General features: G+C 35.7%; 1 protein-coding gene across 11 annotated transcripts in view; it reads right to left on the bottom strand.

Moving 5' to 3' along the window:
* Positions 1-981: 981 nt before the first annotated feature.
* raw overlaps positions 982-22,197 on the bottom strand; it is a 454,717-nt gene continuing 433,501 nt past the window's right edge. For 10 of the 11 annotated variants that reach the window (XM_069841669.1, XM_069841665.1, XM_069841670.1 and 7 more), the window contains 4 exons: positions 14,706-14,850; positions 12,189-12,333; positions 11,747-11,830; positions 982-5,444 (listed from right to left, as the gene is read on the bottom strand). In XM_069841669.1, the coding sequence (XP_069697770.1) occupies positions 5,307-5,444; positions 11,747-11,830; positions 12,189-12,333; positions 14,706-14,850 (512 nt within the window). In that variant the 3' untranslated portion in view covers positions 982-5,306. The remainder of the gene's footprint in view (positions 5,445-11,746; positions 11,831-12,188; positions 12,334-14,705; positions 14,851-22,197) is intronic. The other variant, XM_069841663.1, reaches the window with a different exon arrangement.

The following is a 22,197-nucleotide window of genomic DNA, read 5'->3' as shown; positions in this document are numbered from 1 at the left end:
ATTGACTCCTGTCTAAGCTTTGGAATTTAACAAGAAATTTGCAAACAAACATCGCTTACTCACAAAGGAAAACCAAGCCTTCATTTAAAAGGGGAGTTTTACAAGGTTCCCCTTATCTTCATTACTCTAACTTCTATGTTGATCATAGCCTTGATGAACTTTCGAGAAATCTGTATCTGACGAATATGGATATTCCTTGCTATCAGAACTCTATGACTTGACAGTCCAGTATGAGAGAGCTATTATTAGAAAAAACAAGAACGTTATGTAACTAATGAACTTAGACCTATTTCTGAAAATTTTTGCAGTGTTAACAATTCAGAAAAATCGACGTGCATGGGGAAATTTCAGCTGAACATTCATAATGCATAACTGTGTGATTCATTCAATAAATAAGAATGAAGAAATCTGCTACTTAGGGGACAGTAAGATGAGATGGAGATTTGTTGGGGTGCCACAGGGGAATCTGAGCTTCCAGAGAAAATTATGTTATCTGGACCATAGGCTTGCCCAACAAGTCATAAATCAGGAGTACACCGGGAATCAAACAAAGGTCCACAGGATTATAAATCCAGTGGTGTAGCGACTAGGCCACCATGATGGCTAATGTACAATATGTAAAGAAGATATATTATACAAATAAAAGTATTTTGAAGAATGCCTGAACAGTAACACACTACCTCCATATTGGGAAGCTTGGGGGAGGGTTAATGCAGAGCAACGAATTCCAGTATCACTGGACTTGCATAATGTCATCTTACCTGCAATGCATACAACTGTGATAAGGCAAAAGAAAATTTGCACAAGCAACAGTCGAGTTACCCCATCTGCTGCTCAAAGTAATGAAACTGAGCTCCAATACTTTCTCGCATCCTTTCTCTCCTCCCAAGTTTCTTTTTTCTAATATATACATAAGCTTGCATGCAGTGATTACGGCAGGAATTTTGGGGAAAAATAAGCTGTAAATAATGTACGCGGAAAGAGTGAAACATAAATACATCAAGTAGTTTATTTGATTCTATAATAAATAGTTATGCAATGTGAAATTTAAAAATCGACTGTTATCATAACCAGGCATTTATAATACAATTAGGAGTGGGGGATTTATTTTCAACAAAAAAATAAAAAAGTAGTTTGTGGTTAAAAAAAATATATATGTACATTGTGCTAATTATAAAACATTTGATTAAATTAATGACAAGAGCATTACCTATTAGAACTCTAACAAAGAAATTATGTTAAAAGTATGTTCAGAGGGTTACATGTCTACATAGCTGCCACATAATATATGTCTACCTGCAGTTTTTCATGCAATTTACTAACATTCTCCTTGCAGATAATGGAATTTGTATGACAATTGAGTTAAAATAATTTGAACTTACATCTTGCAAAGCAGTACATAAAACAATATTCCTACAAACTGATGTTAGCACCACTTCACAAAGCGAAAATATAGCAATATACCAGTTTAAATGAAGCTGATATACAATTTATTGGTAACAAGAAATGATCCATGAAGTTTTATATAGGGCTTCAAAATTGTGTATCTAGTGTAACATTCAACAAAATATATTCAGAACTTAAAAATACCGAAATTTACGTTCATTATAAATGTAATCACATAGTGCACATTGTAACAAATTAACAATCATGTACATTTAGGTTTAATTAATTTTATGAAAAAAAAAAAAAAAAAAGTATATTCTGAAGCCCTGATTGAGCAAACTTGTAACATTAATTGAACCATGCTTTGCCAAATACTGCATACTTGCATGTATTACGAAATAATTATTGTATGTTTTATAAAACTTTTAGTATAAATTTATAACCTTAAAGCATTCATGGAACATTTTTCATGGATTACAATTTATGCAAGGAGACACAAAGAATTAAGCTATTTAAATAATAAAACTGAAGAGGAAGTAGGGAGTAGTAAAAGTTGCGTAAAATCTTGAAACCACTGCCATATCTACAGTGCGTACTCAATATTTATATATATGTAATTATAGTATGTAATTCATAGATATATATAAATGCAATTGTCTGTAAGTACTTGTGACTGACTGATAAAACCACATTCATATAACTCTCTTCACTTTATGTCAGGTACTAAACTAAGCATCGCATTCTCAAATGACTTCACTGGTCTTACACTTGCCCAGAACTTCGATTAAAACAAAAATCTATCAAACGTTCGAAAACTTCAAACGAAAGTTTGCAACATTACCTTAATTGTCAAAAGCAAAATATCGGAAGAATAATATCAGAACAACAATCAGTTCAGTGAAACAACTAAGATTATGAATTAACGTTTGTCTTTTACTATACTATTCAGTTTTCAACTGCATTAGGTGAACAATTCTGAAACAAAAATTAGTGTTTCTACCAGCTAAAAAGAATAAAAAATATATTTTGCAATATCGTATTAGATGAGAATGTATGTTTGATGAAATGTATTTAAACGTCTTCTAAAAAAAACTAAAATTAAAAATAAATGTTGGTATCTAATTTAGGCCTACTTCCAGTATCTTATAGAAGCAATTAAATTTTATTTTTCGCTCGTTAACTGAAGTCAATTACTCATTTCAAAGTGGAAGTATTACAGGATTAACTCAATAATAATTGCCATAAACAATTTAAAAAACAAACATTTTATACAAAAAAAAATATCAAGGGTTTATCAACGAAACAGTTATTATATTCTTCTGTTCCCAAACATTATACCTATAAGAAAATAACGTAACGTTGGAAAATTAATGTTCTCGCAATAATCATAAATAAAAATGTTTACAATAGAAAAAAATTTATCTTATCCTACTTTATGTAACTTTAACATCTGGAGATGCAAAATCACATTCAACACGTTGCTGGTGCAAATGTAGACCAGAGCAAAGAGGGAGAAGGAAGGGCAAAGAAGTGGAAGGGGTGACTCAACAAAACATCAACCTTGTCACACAGTCACTATCACTGAGGTAGCTGCACTTCCTAACACATTCCAGCTCACAATAAACCCATGCTATCTAATGGGGACACACCATCAACAAGGACTAAAAAAACAGTAACAAATATCCTTATTTCCACAATATTTTATGTATGATAACCTAGCAAAATCATATACAGTAAAGCCTCGTTAATTCCAGACTTCACTTAATATGAATAGAAAAAAAAAAAAATCAGTAAAAACGGGAAATGTGAGATGAGGTTAGTTGCTACGACCACTTGCGACTCTTTAGTGAGTTACTGAACTCCAAAGTGTCCCAACAGAATATAGACAAATATTTTAAATCAATTTCTGAAGCAGTTGTCTGTATGACAATCATTATTATGTATGTACTGTATTGTGTTGCTTTAGGTATATGCACTTTAAATGTATAATATATGTATTCTGTTGCAGTGGAGTTTTATTGTACATTCTACTGTTATTTTAGGTTACTGGTATTCAAATTAATCCGGAAATTTATTAAGTAGGGTAACTTCCCCCCCCCCCCCCCATTTAGTCTTGATTAACAAGGGTCTACTGTATTTTCCTTTCAGTTAATAATGTATATATTTAAGCCCTTGAAAGAAAAGGAATTTGAGAAAAATCATTTTTATCTGTGTTTAAAAATGTTTTAAAATATTTAATCTGCTTTTGAAATTGAAAATGATTAAGTTACCTCGACCTGTACTCTTTTTCCCGCCTACCAAAGATTTAAAAATAGAAGTACATTAAAACAAGAAAATGAAAAACAATTAAAAACAAAACAGCATTTAACAAAGAGGCTGAACTCTTAAAATCTCTAATGCCATCATATACCACAGCATATTAAAATGTAAAGTGCGTAATCAATGACAATGTTACAAGCACTTCAGAAAATTATACTGTAATTATATCAATTACAGGATTCTCTGAAAATACGATTCGACATTTCTAGGGCTGTTTGATTGGTTACTTTAAATATTCTAATATCTCGTGTGGTGTTTCGTTCATGAAAGTCATTAAAACTAAAGCTTTGCTTTGAAGAGTACAAAGTTTCCAGTGTACAATAAAATGTAATACTAAAATAAATGTAGTACCAGCGCACTGTTGTCATGTTGCTAATAATGTATGTGCAATTTTTTTTAATCGATATGAACTCCACCACCCCAAATTGCTCCCTATAAAAAAATAAAAACAAAACTGCAAGCGTCATGGGTTTACTGCTGAGCTAAAGAAATGACAATACTGAACTCGCTGCCCATTTATCTTCATTTCACGTCATGTTCCTTAAATGTCTCTCATACCGAACTGTGTGCGCGAACATCAGTTACACCATTCTCAAGATACCGACAATGTAGTGTTTAGGTGTCGCCACATCTTCGATCTGCTTAAATTAAACTTAAAAATAAAATGGTGATGTACAATGTGTGTCGTAGATGCACGCCGAGCAACAATAAACACATTTACAGAACTGAAATTTTAACACTTTATATGTTAAAAGTCTTCATGGAAGTTAACATGGCATGAGTCTCACGAATTTATATAATCTCATTGAAGTAGGATCGACCATTTTGTAGTTGATTTGTAACCTTGCATTCCTTAATATAATTACAGATTCACAACATGCTTTAGACAGAGTAATTCCATACACTTGTCACATGCATAGTTATCTGACACTAATTCCTCACACGCATAAAGGCGAAAGAGTTAAAAAATATGCTTTCATGAATGATAGCAAAATATACGCAAGGAATTTTCGACTCTGCTTATCTTTCAAAGCATTCTTGATAAGCATAATAATTTACGACATATAAGACTTCATCACAATTCAAACAAATGAGGAAAAGAGCAAGAAAATCTGCGTTTAATATGCAAAGTTATCTCTATTACAGTAATGAACTCCTATTCTGTTTCCAGTTCAGTAGATGTCTCCTTAAATTATAAAGTATATATATTTTGTATCTTATTCTTAAGATTTACATTTTTCTGAACCAGAAGAAATTACCTAGAATGTAGCCCAGAAAAAAAATATTAATTTTAAATTTTGTTAGGAGAAAATCTACCTTAGGCATTTCCTAACAAGTCTTATATGAAGTATTACAAAGAGCCTCTCTCTCCACTTATGAAACATGTGAAGATATTAAAATGTTACGAAACGGAATTTCATCGTGGTTCTTGAAGTGGAACAAGTGGAATGCAATAGGACACGGTCCGAACTGAATTCACCATCATGTAAGACAGCACTTGCAAATTTCCGAGTCATGACAGATGATACTGAATTCAATCTTGCTTGTCGTCCACCCAGTGTGATATGAGAGTGACTTGCAAGCTGCACCAATTGCCAACACTATCGACCACTGCACTTGTGAATCACACAGTCCACTGCCTCCGCCACCGACTCGAACACTGGAACTCCTTCTCGATTCGCCAGATCCGAGAGGTACATTCGGCCTCGATTGTAGTCTTTCACAGCCTGCTTGGACAGCTGAAAGAATGGTAGCTTTCTATATCAAGGAACACACCAATTCAACATGCAAACATCCACATTATCCTACTTAATGTTTAAATTTCAAGGCCAAGCAATATGTGTATAATATAACAGCAGCAAAAAGAGGTTAGGACTACAATTCTATTCCATAAAACTCTTTTTGATCTTCCAGTCTCGTTATTCCTTACACGTATAATGAAGAGCAATATTGAGTTAGCATTCGTCCTGTCAATGGATTAGAGCCAATTAGACTTCTGACTAACAATGTATCTATGTACACTTAACAGCAAAAAGAATGGGCTGACTCTTGGTCGATAGAAATGCTAAGTTCTATTGCGTGGTTCACTCGTGTAAACGTAACCCACTGCAAGGCATTGCTGTGTTGTCTCTTCATTGAAAGTCGTCCATCTATAATGTAGTCAACCTTACGAGCAGTGTGTAGCCCAGTGGTAATATGTCTGACTTCCGTAGCAGAGGTTGTGAGTTTGCCTCCCGGTATGATAAAAGTATTATTTTGTTTTAGTATACATTTAATTTCTTTAAATGTGAAATGACATTTGTTCATAAACTTCGTTATGCCTGTCTTGTAAAAATATTATTGCCCATCACTTGTGGGCTATTAATAGGCGAGACCTGGCCTGTATAAACAAAAAATCGGACACATATCAAACATAAATAAATAATTAAATAAACAAAAAATAAACAATTTGTTAATATATTAACAAAAAAGGCCTGTGGTGAGGACCAGTATCTCGTCCACAAACCACCTGCGTCAACAACTGCCCTCATTCTGAGCGGCATGGAGTCCACAAGATTATGGAACAGGTCTAAATTCATGGCTACTTCCTCCCACGCATCTAGAACTCTGTCCCACAATTCGACAGCTGTCCAAACAGGTGGTTGTTCTGCTCAATTGGAGTGTAGGATCTGTTTGACTGTAGCTCACAAATTTTCAATCGGATTCATATCTGGTGATTTTGGAGGCTAGGTGACCAGGTCGATATCAGGCCTCCTCGTCATCTTTGAATCCGGTTGGCAGTGTATACCGGGTGATTATCCTGCTGGAAGAAAAGTGTTCCTTCTGAATATCGTTCTCAGGTGGAAGGGATCATTACTTTGCCAAAATGTGTTCGTAGATTTCTGCTGTAAACAGACAGTGGATGCGTTCCAGAAGTCCTACCCCATTGTATGACATCCACCCCCAACATGCGACCCGATCTGTTAAGTCATCCCACAAAGCATTCATTGTATCGGTGGCCATCCAGACGATAAACTAGGCAGGGCCATTGTTGCTATTGGAAACAATTACCTTGTCGGAGAAAATTACATTTCTCCAATCGAAGTCCTGTCGGAGAGTAGCATACGCTAGACGGTTCATGGCATCCTCCATCATAAAATATTCTCTCCTCACAGCTCGATGACACTGTATTGTCTCTCTGCCATGTTCAAGTGTAATGATGAGACAGAATGTTTTATTAACAGACAGGAGTATTGCTTGGAAGAGAGAGGGGGGGGGGGGTTTATTATTTATTAGAGTTTGGGCATATTCTAAGAGATGTCGCCACATAAATATAGCTTTGCAAGACGTATATGATGGCAAATTTGTATATTGCAAATTGTGGGAGATTTGAACCTTGACCTACTATTATTAACTTGTTCAATATACCAATGCCGTAATGACTTACGCTCAGACTGTTAATATCTTTTCGGCATAATACTTGGTTTTCCTGTTCATATTTGCTTCGGTTGATTTTGTATTTATCAATTTTATTATTATTTCACTCTTCAGAGGCCCTGATGTATCTAGAATCAACCCTCCATTCGATTTTATAATATATTTTAGACTCTTAAACAACAAATTTAAATGGTTTAATTATGTGTTACCTGATGAACCATGGCTTTGACGAGAACATCATGTGCAATGTTACGTCTCTGGAACTTGAAAATTGTCGGTGGCCCATTCTTTTCGCCATTAAGTGTACACAGTGTGTTTATTAAATATTATTATTGCATAAGAGTTGTCATTTCTTGTAACTGCAGGTCATAATAGCCGTTAAATTGAGGGAAAATATTCAACATATTTCATGTCAGAAAATGTTCAGCTGTGGAAGTTAACCATTCTATTTGGGAAGGAAAATGGATGCAAGAAATTATTTTCGATATATGAGAACCAAACGTCAAACTCTGAATAAAAAATTAAATTTCTCTAGGAAAGTGTGGAAAGACAACATTTCCGACAATAAAACTGGCACTGAAAGTAAGCTTTTCTACATTGAGTGTGGAAATCTGGCACGATTCTTAATATGTCTACAGAAGAACATTTTGACTATAGGGTTAATCAATAAAAAACATGACATCAGATGTCACATACAAAGTAGTTGTTTGAACGTCTATGTTTACGTCAGACAGTGATGAATGGACAAGATCGAGACATAGGAGAGAGCTTGTTTTCATTTATAGTTTGTTCTGAATGTGAGCAGGAAGTAAGAGCATACTATTCCGACAAGCGAAGCAACTGCAGTGAACTTTGGTCTCTCTTATCTCATCAGTCTGAGAATGAGCTTAGCAGTGAGTGATTTGGTTGAATGTTCGAAAAAAGACGAAGCAGGTATAATACATTGCTTTATTTGATAGTTTTAACATTTGTTATGTCATCTAAATCAGCTCAAGTTTATGTCCCATCTGTTACCAAATGTTTGAATTGTTTAGTTTCAAGCCATATTATTGCAAACTATCCAATGAAAAAAATATATATTCTCTTTCAATATTCCGTGATGAACACTATGAACCTTTAAAACCTTAATTAAATTCAAAACAATATTTGTAATCGTGGTAACAGATGGGACAAGAATAACTGTCCCATCTGTTCCTTGTCCATAATCATGAAGCTCATACCGTGAATTCATTATTATTATTATTGGTATTATTATTATTGCTATCATCATCAGCATTATTATCATCGTCATCCATGTAGTTAAAGTATATATTGCAGGTTAATAGTACTTTAACAACATGGCAATGATGTCTCCATCCGAGAAAATGAAGTGGTATAGAAAACGTCTGAAACAGTCAGGGAATTAAGATGATGCTCAACTTAAGGACGCAATAAGAAACATGCACGGGCTCTGAAGAAGAAAACTGACACCAAGGGATATTAGAAAGCAAAGAAAATATGAACGTGAACGAAAATGTGTCTACTGACAAGAATTGAATAGCCTGAGTAAGTCAGTAAGCACAACCTCGTGTCCAAGTGAAGAACCAACTTGTTCAAGGTATTCTGTTCCTAACACTGGGGCTAAAGCTGTCCATCATGCTCTCCGTAATCTGTCCCGAATTCCAAGAAGGCGTGTGAGGTTATGGATGTATTAGCAAGAATTTGTGGATTATGGATAATGGAAAGCAACATAACTGCAATAGGAAATCATGTCGAATTTGATGTAATTAATTTCTATTGCAGGGAAGATATCAGCAGACAGGCTTCTGGAAGGAAAGACTGTTCAACAATTTACACAGATACCGGTACTGGAAAGATAAAAATGCAGAAACAAATCTTGTGATGACCATTAAAGAAGCTTACAAGCTATTCATTGGAGAAAAAGAGACAAATACAATAGGACTTTCAAAATTTGCATCCCTTCGTCCCAAATACGTTCTTCCTATAAGTTTAACCCCACACTATCTGTGTGTATGTATCACTGTAATGCCGAATATCTTAGTCAGAAACTTTGTCTTCCTACAATAAATACTGTTCGAGCTTATACAGAATCATTAGTTTGTGATGTAGCAAACGAAAAGTGTATGTATGTTCAAACGTGTAACAAATGTGGGGACTACAACAACTTGGACAAACGATTGTTTAAATCTTCCTCCTTAATTTCCAAACATGTTACATGTAAGCAATGGGTACATGCAAATAGAAGAGACAAGAAATTGAAATCAATAGTCAAATTCAGAAGTTCTGTAAGAACTGAAAAAGAAACACCAATTCTCCTGATACATTGCTCTCATCACAAGGCAACAAAGTGCATTTTTTAATGAAGTAAGACAGGCTTCATCTGAAGAATGTGGTGTGCTACAAGTGGACATTTCGGAGAACTATTCCGCTATGTTTCAAAATGAAATACAAGCTGCCCATTGGAATAAGAAGCAAATTACAGTTTTCACAGCAGTGGCATGGTTTGGCAATGAATCTTGTAATTATGCCTTGATTTCCGACAATGTGACGCATGATAAATATGCTGTCTTTTCTTTCTTAGACGCAATTATTAGAGACATAAAAAATAATCATTAAAGTGTGAAATACCTACACGCATTTTCTGATTGGGTACCTCTCAATTCAAGCAGAGATTTAATTTCATCAATATATTATTTGTAGAAAAATTTTATGGGACACAACTTTCCTGGCATTTTTTCTCCACGAGTCATGGGAAAGGAGCTGTAGATGGTGTAGGGGCAACTATTAAACGGCTTATTTGGACTCGGATGAAAGCAGGAAAATACACAGTTCAAGATGCCGAATCATTTGTCGAATGTGCTGCAACTTCTTATATCAAGGTAATTTTGATTACAGACGAAACGGTGAAACTCATGAGGATATGTTGAACGCGCATTGGAACAACACAGCGTCCCTTCCTGAGAGACAAAAAATGCATCCTATAATTGGAGTATCTCCATACAAAATCAAATGGAAATATTACTCTTACAGATCTGATAACCATGAATTTACATTAAAAAAAACCAAATCTTCAAGTACAAAACAAAAATATGCCTATTAAATGCATTTATGGTATCTTTAATCTGATTTTTTTATTCTTTCATTTGTTTTACTTGCATCAATCAACAGTTTTGATATTACAACGTTAAATGATTTCATAGTACAATGTACGACATTATAGACCTACTCAATTGTATTATTTTGTTGTTCTATGCATATACTGTGTCATTTTTATGTCCCGTCTGTTACCTTTCTTTAAACAGTTCTAACTGTTGTCAAATACTTTATAATTTGCTTTTTTACGGAAATAATATCAGCTTAAAACCTGACGCAGGCATTCTGACTTTTACTTTGTATAATAAAGAATTTCCATACGAAATAAATAAATAAATACCATATATATATATATATATATATATATATATATTATATTGAACAACTTGTATGATCATCCTGTCCGTTACTGTGGATTGACCCTTTAAGTAACAGTTCATTAATAATATTATTCGAATGAAACATTTCTACAGTGATTTACAAGTAGTTATTGATGATTAATATTAATCTACATGATGATGGTTTCATTTTCATCACCAGAATCCATTATTGACGCAATTCTTCAAACAGAATTAATTTTCTACTTAACTAAAATTGTTCTTTACATCAACAATATACTATTCTTGTCATGAGATCACCGCTTAATGAAAACATGTCTTACAATACACGTTTCGAGATGAAATATGAAAACATTTTTGACATATACACATTTTTCCCTGGTCTATATAATTCTGCCACTTTCGTACAAAAAATAGCATGTAACACACTTACGGAAATGAAAATTGTAAAATTCGTATGATTGAGCATACTTCACCTTTCATACTCATTTTGCAATAGTGCCCTTTCCGCACTTGTGTTACAATATTCTATTTCCGATAAGAATTTCGTGAAACAATTTCATGTATTCAATTCTGATGCAACCTATGTATGACGCACAACAAAATCCACTGAATATTTAGAGAAAAGGAGAAAACAATTGAGAATAAAGACTACGTCTTGTTAGCTTGTAACTACCATGGATCCGACACTGTAGACTATCAGTTAGCATGGCTGACTGTGAAACGAACGGGCTCGGTTCAAATCTTCGTTGAGATAAGTTACCTGGTTGAGATTTTTTCCAGGGTTTTCCCTCAACCCATTAAGAGCAAGTGCTGGATACTTTTTGGCGCTGGACCCTGGACTCACTTTGCTTATCACCTTCATCTCACTCAGATGCTAGGTAACCATAGCACTTGATAAAGCGTCGTAAAATAACCAATTAAAAAAATTCCTCGAGTATAATTTCTAATATTTCACAACATGGATAATTATAAGTAGCATCTTATGTTTTTCTATTCTATCCTACCTCAACAAAATTGAGAGAGTCCGTAATGTTAAAGAAGTGTAGAAATGACTGAAATGACGTCAATTTCTTCATATAACTAAAAAAAATGTAACATGTAGTCTGTTCTCGATTGTCCGAACAACTGTCTTACTTCTATTGTAGTCCACATGCAAAATCTCTCCGAACACCAACTTAAATATGCCTCACCTTGTCATTTCCAATCACAGCATCATCAGGCAAATGCTGCACACACAGCACTACATTACAGTTGAGACCGATATAGTGAGCTGCCTGCAACAATCAATAATTTTATAACAATTATCAAGCTAGCAGGGCTTTGGCATTGTTGATGGGCACTGGTGGTAGTGGTGGTGGTGGTGGTGACAATGACAATGGTTGCATTGTTATTGTTGGTGGTGGTATTACCAGTAGCAGTAACTGAAGTCTTGTAATCAACTCTGAAGGAACACACTTTCTAGGAATTTTAATCAAGGACTTTAGGAAATCAGTAATTTTAAAAAATCGAAGTAACTCTGTGTCTAAGTTTATGGTGACAGCTGAAACTTAAAATATCTAGCAACAAATACATTGTAAGCATTATTCAGGTCAGCTGAAGAAACTCAAAGCTTGGAATTCAATGACAGCTTACCAGAGCCATGGACGCTATAGAACGTGTTGTGCTTGTTATCACAAACAAGAGAATGTAGCTGTTGTCCATAACTGCTGCCTCAATTGGGATGAGACGTTTGCTCCATTGGCACAATTGTGGGTTGAAATAAGTTAAACCACTCTTCCTGAGAAAAGAAAGGACCTGGTTAAAATGTAAACTCAAAATTAATATACTTTTCATTATGAGAGAGAGAGCTGGAGAGGAGAAAAAAAAAAGAGGGACTGGAAGTTATCAAATTGGTTAAAAAAATCTATGTAATTTGATCCTCGTCTTCTCTCTTCAATCTAGAATTAAGTTAACCATTATGTCTTATAGTGTACAGGGCTACTACAAAAGAATCATTCGTTTTCAAACTGCTATATTCTCCAAAGTATTACTCGTACAACAATGAGTGATACATCAAAAGAACCATACACGCAACACATTTATTCCCACACTTTACAAATGTTCTATGTGTGCCCCTCAGGTGACACGACATACGTCCAGGCGGTAGTCCAGTTCGTTGCACACACTGTGTAGAGTTGTCCTGTCAATGGCCATTACTGCATTATTGATGCGCTCCCTCAGCTGTACCAGTGTTTGTGGCAGTAGAGGTACGTAGACGTGGTCCTTAATGTACCCCAAAGGTAGAAGTCAAATGGCGTTAGGTCTGGTGACCTCGGGGGCCAAGGGAACAGAGCTTTGTCATCTGCACCAACACGCCCAATTCAGCAGTTCATGGTTCAGGTATTCATGAACATCAAGCATCCAATGAGGGGGTGCCCCGTCTTGTTGGAAGATAAAATTGTCTGAATCTTCTGTTAGTTGTGGAAACAACCACAAAGTCAACATATCTAGGTAAGATGTACCCGTAACAGTGTTCTCACAAAAGAAAAATGGACCATACACCTTTGTCTGTAACAATGCACAGAAAACATTTACCTTTGGCGAATCTCTTTCAAGAATTACAAATGCATGAGGATTCTGACTGCCCCAAATACGCACATTATGATAATTAACAACCCCAGATAAATGACATGTGCATTCGTCATTAAATATCAAATTGGCAGCGAAATCTTCATCCTCCATTGCTTCCTGCATTGTGGTGCAAAATTGCAGATGCCAGCAGTAAACTTCTGCTTTCAAATGTTGCAGAAGCTATATACAATATGGTTTGAACTTTAACTGTCATTGCAAAATCTTCCACACAGTTTGCTGCAGTATTCAAAGTTCGCGGCTTCTACGGGCTGTTGATTTTTGTGGACTACACACGAAAGATTCTCACACTCTCTCCACTGTTTCATCAGGCATTGTCGGTCGACAGGTACTTTTCCCCTTACACAGGCAACCAGTGTCTTTGAATTGCCGATACTCTGTTTACATAGCAGTTCGTGTCCATATTCTAGTCTGAATGTGCGTTGCACTGTTATAACAGATGTACATCTCGCATATTTCAACACACAAAAATTCTTTTATTGTTTTGTCACCATTTTGTGCAGACACTATACTCGTGCTGCCAAATGGTGTACACAATGCAAACCAGGTGCGTTTCTGGTTCTTTTGATGTACCGGTATCACTTATTGTTGTACGAGTAATACTTTGGAGAATATAGCAGTTTGAAAACGAATGATTCTTTTGTAGTATCCCTGTACTCTATGATTGTTCAAAGACAACAGAATTCAAGTAAATGCATCTTCTTGTGAAGTGGCTGCTTGGTGTCCTATGCCAAATATGTAAGAACCAAGTCATTGGATCTTCTCAACTGTTCTCGACAACTGTTCATCTTCAATTTGTTTACTTTATACATAAGCACAGGGTCCTTAATATATATTTATTATATGGCTGCTATAGCACGGGATCTAGCTCCTGGGAGACACGTTGAACATCAGCTGGTAAAATGCTCCTATAAAGGCAGAAGTAGAAACTGAAACCTACGTTACATGAATGTTGAAATGTCATTCTTCCTGCTTGTATAAAAGCTTGATATCGCGAGAATATGTTGTCACACATTCGTTTAAGCTCATCAACTGAAATTCTTATTTCATGCCCAGCTGCTGTGATTGTCACTGATTCATCATCCTTATTTTCAAAGAAGAAAGATTCAGGATTGCCATACTATATACAGCACATCACACAGTGAACTTTGAAGGTGGATTTTCAATTTACCAGTAGTGGCAATTTTGGATATTTACATCACAAGACTAAACAGTGATATCCTAATCCATTTACACCAGAGTGCTGATTTGGTTTTCATGTCGTAAGATACAGACCCAACACCCCATGGTTAAAGTGGCCATTATTCAATTATAATATTATTGTCTCAACATTTAAAGTAAAATACACCTTCTTTAATGCGGTTATACTTCCCCGTTAAATTTTGTAGAACTATGAAAGTGTGTCATATGTTTGGACAGTTTTTAATAGAAAAATAGCGAGAAGTAAATATTTCAGTAATTGAAATATGTTCTATGTAAACGACAATATTTGTTTCAGCCATTTGAGAGCCTGACACTCACTTCAGCATAGGAATGGCGATATCTTCCCTCCAGGTGCTGTCACGACATGAACCACCCAAGAAGACATCTCTCACGCAGTTGCTCTGTGTGTTGGGGGGAGAACTTAATGGCAAGGATCGCAACGGTCGAGATGACAACGCCCAATCTATAAGAAAGTACAAAAATCAGAAACAGTTGCAATGAGCTTAACATCAAACACATCTATATTATGCGATTACACTTAATATGTTGTTATGTTGCTCCAATATGCATTGATGTATGATTTCTGTTCAGAAGTATTATTCAAATTAATTATTTCTTTATCAATTCCAGGTCTAAGAAGGCAAAACACCACATTTCAATTTCTCATAAACATGAAACAAATTTTACAATGGCGTATGTGTGTGTGTGTGTGTGTGTGAAAGAAAAGGTGAGTGAGAATAAGTGTGATTCAGTGCAAGAGAGAAGACAGAGCGTGCATGTGTGAGAGAGAGAGGGGGAGGAGGGAAGGAGAGAGGGGGAGAGCATGCATATGTGTAAGGAAGACAGAGTGACAAGAGACGGAGACACTGAATGAGCTGAGAGACAGAGGAAGAAAAAGAACATGTATATGAGCGAGTTGAAATCTTAAGGCCAAATAAAAACAAAAATGCAAACAAACTTTATGTGCTCAATTTAAGTATAACTAGTGGCTTTTAGCAGCAACTGCTGCTTGATAGAGACTGAAAGCCACAATAAAATGCTGCTAGTTATGATGATGATGATGATGATGATGATGATGGTAATGGTAATAAATAAATAACGCATGTACCTTGAATACGAAGTTACAATAGTTTCTAGCTTCTCCGAGTTATAAGTAACATTATTCCTACATAACTGATTTTAAGTTCTTGATGCAGTTACAATTCTAAAAGTTCTACCACGTTTTCTTGGTCGAGCAGAGACACTCATAATAAAGAAGAACTGTCCACACCTGTGGAGTAACGGTTAGAGCGTCTGGCCGTGAAACCAGGTGGTCCGGGTTCGAATCCCGGTCAGGGCAAGTTACCTGGTTCAGTGTTCGCGTAGGCTTCCGCGGCTGGTGTACAAGGTGTGTGGATAAGCTTTGGTGCTTCTACCACGTTGTCTTGCTCTGAAGATGACCATAACACAGCGGTCGAAATGTCAGCCACTAACACCAAGACAATGTGGTAGAAGCCCCGAAGCTTATTCACATACCTGGTTCAGGTTTTTTCCGGGGTTTTCCCTCAACCCAATTTGAGCAAATGCTAGGTAACTTTCGGTGCTGGACCCCAGACTCATTTCATCTTCATCTCATTCAGATGCTAAATATCCTGAGATGTTGATACAGCGTCGTAAGATAACCTACTTAAAAAAAGAACTAAATTCACAATGTAACAACACTTAATTTCTTAGTAACACCAGATAAAAAAAAAAACCACACGTACTATTTTGAAACACGAAAAAAATACGCGACAATTGAAGGATGAACAAACCATTATTATCAAGACCTCGATAAGCATGATATTGTGACATCAAAATCTCGCATGTACAGAAAGCTTCGATAACTACATTTCCGATTATTTTAAGGAAATTCGATTTTTATTGTTTGAAATTTCATTATTTGAACCACAGCCTTTTCTATACAGAAAGCTCCACATTACTGACACCATTCATGACCTCCGAAAAACTTAACACAGCTGTATTAATAACTGAAATGAAAATAAAGTACATTTAAAGCCAGTACGTGAACCATGGCCCTCTCCACAACACTACGAAATGAAATTCAAGATGTTCTATGGTACACACTTTGCTGCGACGGACGCACATCTGAAAAGTCTGATTAGTGCAATATGTTACTAATCACCGATGTATGCAATGGAGGAGGAAAGGAACTGGCCACTATACCCCATTATTTCCTGGCTTGTCTCATGAGTGATGCCTTATTGGTGTCAATTATGAGATTCAAACTTGTCTTCGAACAGTTGACTGAACAATAACAATGTGCAAACACTGTATTTTCCAAAAAATATTACTTTTATGATCCTCAATCAAGCCATCCATGTGGTGACAAACTAGAAGTCCATGGTACGAACTATTACACTCTTTTCCTTTTATTATTATTATTATTTTAACTGTTTATTTTAATTAACTTTCTTGAGTGCACGAATTATTTCTGCATTGCATTATGTTCCCTCATAACTTTGTAATAAGTTAATGTTTGTCAATTTATCATTTTACTGCTTGTTAGCTACAATAATAAACACAGCAAACATTACATAAGGGTGAATTGAAGTCTTTGCCCATTTTTTTTTCAGACACAATAATAAACATACAGGAAAATTAAAACACAGGCAGTGTTCTAAGTTCCTTTGACTATTTTTCTACATAGTCACCACTGCGGTTCATGCATTTGCCCCATCACACCACTAGTTGGAGATGCCTCTGTTGTGGAATTCGACCAGTTGAGCACAGAACCATTAACAGATAACCGTCTTCGCGTCGTCGTCAGATATAAACCTCTGTCTGCCAAAAACATCCTGGTTCGCCTGTCACGAAGAAATTCTGCAGAATGCCATCAGTTGGCAAGTTGATACTCACGGTCTTTTGGAATCGAGGACCACTCCTGCTGAATTTCATGCCATAAGGTGACACCATCAACGTGGACAGATACTGTAGCACACTCAAGTAACTGCGAGCTGCCATCAGGAAAAAGCGCCAGGGAGTTCTCGTGGACAATGTGGTTCTCCTTCATGACAACACCAGGTCTCATGTGGCAAACAGGACCACCACCCAACTGCAGTCATTCGGATGGAAAATTATGGAGCATCTACCGTATAGTTCAGACCTCACCCTCGGTGATTACCACGTGTTAGGTCCACTAAAGAAAGTTCTGGCAGGCCAGAACAACGACAACGCGAAGACCGCTGTCCGACAGTGCACGACCAGCCAAATTCTACAATAGCGGCATCTCGAAACTAGTGATGCGATGGGACAAATGTCTGAATGACAGTGATGACTATATGGAAAAATAGTCAAAGGTATTTAGAACACTATCTGTATTTTGATTTCCCTGTATATTTATTATTGTGGCTGAAAAAAAAAATTAGGGGCAAAGTCTTTTCGATTTTCCCTTGTACTAGTAAACTACCAAGACATTCCATAATGTAGAATGTTGCCCAATTGTGCAATTAAATTTTTTTCGGACGAAATTTTCTCACAAACATTTTCGATCCCATTTTTACCCAGGATTAATACGATGTAGGCCATGTGTGCGAATTTCGGAACATTCTGTATAATCATTGTTCGACCACCCATGGAGGGTGATTTCACGTCCACACGTCTTGGCAAAAGTGAACAATCATCCAACCAGTGTGGGAATAATGTGTGGTTTGGAAACCGGATTTCGCTACTCAATGTACTGGTAGTTCCCCAAATTCATCACAATGGTGAGTGTAAACCAGTTCCATGCAATGGGCGAAATTTCATAAAACTTTTCTTCCTTATAAGGACTCGAACTAGCACGGTTGAAGTAAAAAATAATGCTGGAATACTTCTGGAAATGAAACAGTGGATGGTATGAGCAAGGGACGGACAGACAGACAGAAGTGGAGTCAGATGCAAGAGAAGGCCAAAGCTTGATTTGGGCTGTAATGCCTTGCATGATTAGACCACCAATTCTATTGAAAGCTAACTGCAACAGTTGATACAGTGTAATTAAGCGATTAAAAATTATTTAATTTCTTCTGAAAATTTTGCAACCACTATATGTTCACAATTTAAGGAAATTGTTAAATTTTATATAATTCCACTGGTTTACAGTTAAAGTTTGGAGAGCGATTAATAATTTTATTGTGTGTAACATTTTGTTACTTCTAAATCATATGCTACATTAATCAGAATAAATACGTTGCTAAATAAATTATAAATGCATTAACAACATTAAAAATTCATTTTAAACATGTTCGTTTGCAAAACACTAATAGTAGGTACAGAGTCGTCCATATATGAAGCCACAGGACGAACAAACTGTTGTCTCCCACAACGTACCTGTCACACAAGTTCAAGGGCGTTTATTGGGAATTGCATGTGCAGTTCACCTCAGTCTGTTGTAAGCTACTGAAGAGATTACTCATTCGTGCGTAATGTACCGTAGAGCAAGTTATTGTGTTTTTTTTTTTTTTTTTTTTTTTTGTTATTGTTTGGGAATGGCGTACAACACATTGCAGTCGAGATTTTGTAGTTTTAAGTTCTGCAAAACGTCGAAGAAAATGTCCAAGTCATTTCCAACATTTTGCAAGAAGAGATCAGTCAAGTGTTTCAGAACAATCTTCGGAGGTATGAAAATTTATTGAAGCAGGAGGAGGGCATTTTGAACATCCCTTGTGAAACAGTTGAGATGCACTTGTATTCATTTTTAAGTTGTACATAAACAATGTCCCAACTAAACAGATTTTAGAAACTGTAGTTATTACTGTAGAAACATTGGCTGATTTCACGGTAACTGTACAAGGTGTCTAACATAAAATGCTGTTGAGCTTGAGGTGTATGAAAGTGCCACATATGGACAACCCTGTATATGGAATGAGACATCATGCATTTATTTGTAAAGTTAATAAAGCATGTGATTGCAACTACAAAAGAATAATTAAAATTTTCCTAACAGCTACTGTGTCTTCAATATTCTTATTTTATCGTAAGTAAATGAATGTTGTAACACCACTGAGTAATAATTTCAGTCACTGTTTCCTGCTCAAGAACAGTTCTTCACTGCACACCCAGAATTCTCAAATCTTCCCTATTTTCCGCCTTCTTCATAGTCTCTGCATGTAATTCATATATCCTAACAAACAATAACTGCAGTTCATACATCTCAACACAGCTGGTACATTGTAAACATTACAAAATTGCAGCCATCACTTCAGACTACTTGCACTATCAAAGTATACCCGGTTGCCAGCTTCTCTGTTAATAATATTAAAATTTATGTCTAAGTATATTTCATAATTATTACTGCGAGCAACTCCTAAGCTGTACTTTTTTTTTGGGGGGGGGGGGGGGGAACACACTAACACACTATTTTATTGTAATCAGTAGGGAACGGATTTTGGGGGTGGGGGAGAGGGGGTGAGAGGAGAAGAGATGGGAGGGGGGAGAGGGATATATATATATATATATTTTTTTTTTGGACTTCAAAAAATTCAATGTAGGGATTTAAGAAGTTTATATGAAATTAACAATTAATAATTTTAATTTTAGTAATTATTCCATGTTAGGTTGAATTTAAGTACAGACCCAGAAACAAAATGTGGGCCATCTAAATTTTCCAAGTTCAGCTATAACTTACTGTGCATGCTAAGTACACCTGAATTTTCCAAGTTTCAGTTATAACTTACAGCGCATGTGCTATGCTGAGTAACTTCGAAAATTCAAATGGCCCAAATTTTGTTTTTAGGTCTGTATAAAGAACTGGTGCTGACAATGAGTGCCAATGAATTGAAGACTCAAATTACATCAGTGGAAGAGACTTACTGTTGGTCAGTTTCATTTCGCGTAACAACGGTGCATTTACATGGAAACTAATTTGTAAGCTCTCGTCTAACATGAACCTACCACCCCTTTTATGCTAGATGGACTTTTTCCAAACGTACTTCAGTTCCAGGAAACTGGGATAAAATCATCTTCTCTCCCCTTCTAAGACCAATAAGGGACGAAATTTCCAGACCAGTGTTTGCATTTCCCCATTTGGATAGCATTTTTGTAGTTATTTTGGCAATTTTTTCATTTTTAGTACTACCATTTTGTAATTAATTGATTAACTAGTGGACTTACTAGTGTTAATTATGTAAGATTTGTCCGGCTTACAGCTGTTTCAGTGCTTCATGCACCATCCTCAGAGCCTACTAGATCACTGCGTCATCTCGAACTTCTCTGCCTGTTATGTGGGTGTGTGATTGTTGAAAGGTGTTGAAGAGTGGAGTCAAATAGTGTGTGTGTATTGAAATTGATCTGTGTGTTGAGAATTTGATCGGTGTGTGTTTTAGTATGTTTGTACCAAAAACTCAACACACTAGAACAATACGAAATATACAAACACACTAAAACACACCTCGATCAAATTCTCAACACACAGATCAATTTCAGTACACACACACTATTTGACTCAACTCTTCAACACCTTTCAACAATCAAACACACCCACATAACAGGCAGAGAAGTTCGAGATGACGCCGTGAATTAGTAGGCTCTGAGGATGGTGCGTGAAGCACTGAAACAGCTGTAAGCCGGACAAATCTTACATAATTAACACTAGTAAGTCCACTAGTTAATCAATTAATTATATTCAAGTGTTAAAAGTAGTGTACGCAAGATTCAAAATGGATTACCATTTTATATTTCAAATATATGCAAAATACTAAAAAGGCGCTTTTCAGGCACAAACATAGGAGTTTATGGTTCATTTAGGCATTTTAGATCCTATAGAATTTTAATAGGGAGATACTGGTACACAAAACGTAGAGATAGTGAATAATATAGGCTACGGCTAGGACGTAACAAACAAAATAGGTACGGAACTAGAAATCCCTTCCATGTTACAAAATCACAATAACTTAAGTTTTCGTATAAAAATAAGTACCGTACCTAGTTTTGTCATATTTAAATTTATAGTGTTTATATTCTATAAATTCGTTATAAAATTAGATATTACGGTTTAGTTACTTAATAAGCTCTTCTTATTTTTTCTGTGATGAGTGAAAGAAATGGGCAAATAAATTAAAATGATCATTTTCAACAACTGTATGGTGCATAATTAAACCACACTTTACACGGAATTAAAGCAGGCAATACAATCACCATTCACTATCAGTTACCTTACGAATGAGTTATATACATATTGGATTAAGGAGTGATTTTGTAACCACATTTTATATTATTAAACTCTGCTTGCAAAATATTACAAAAGAACAGAGCATGCAACGTCGTCCAAATCTTGCAATAGAAAAAAAAAGGCCTCACACTGAATTACAGTACTACATCAGGGATGGGCATAATGTTCCCATGTGGGCACTGCTTACAGTGTAAGCGGGAACATATGTCCATCCCTATTCTAGATGTCAGGACATACCCAAATTTCACTTCTTAACAGATAACAAAATTTTTTAACTGTCCTTGTTTAAGTATCTTCATACTGTCGCCATGCAATTCATTCGACATGTATTTTTCCCCATCCATGTTCAGTCGTGTGTTTAAAACTCTAGTTACGAAATAAAATAAAAAATATAGCACATACAAAATGAATGAAAATTAAATTATCCATGCCAACACAACATTAAACCTTTGTCACACAGAAGATCGTCAAGGAGGCTTCATTTTGAACTTAAAAATTTTTATTTTTATTAATTTTACTCTATCTAATTATGTCATTACAGTAAGAAGGAAGTATTGTCTAGCTGGCCAAAAAAAAAATCGAGATTGTGGTGAAAGCACAACTTTTCAGCATTTGACTTCAGAC

This window comes from Periplaneta americana, chromosome 12 (assembly GCF_040183065.1).
Source record: "Periplaneta americana isolate PAMFEO1 chromosome 12, P.americana_PAMFEO1_priV1, whole genome shotgun sequence".
NCBI lineage: Eukaryota > Metazoa > Arthropoda > Insecta > Blattodea > Blattidae > Periplaneta > Periplaneta americana.
This window is presented reverse-complemented; position numbering and strand designations above follow the sequence as displayed.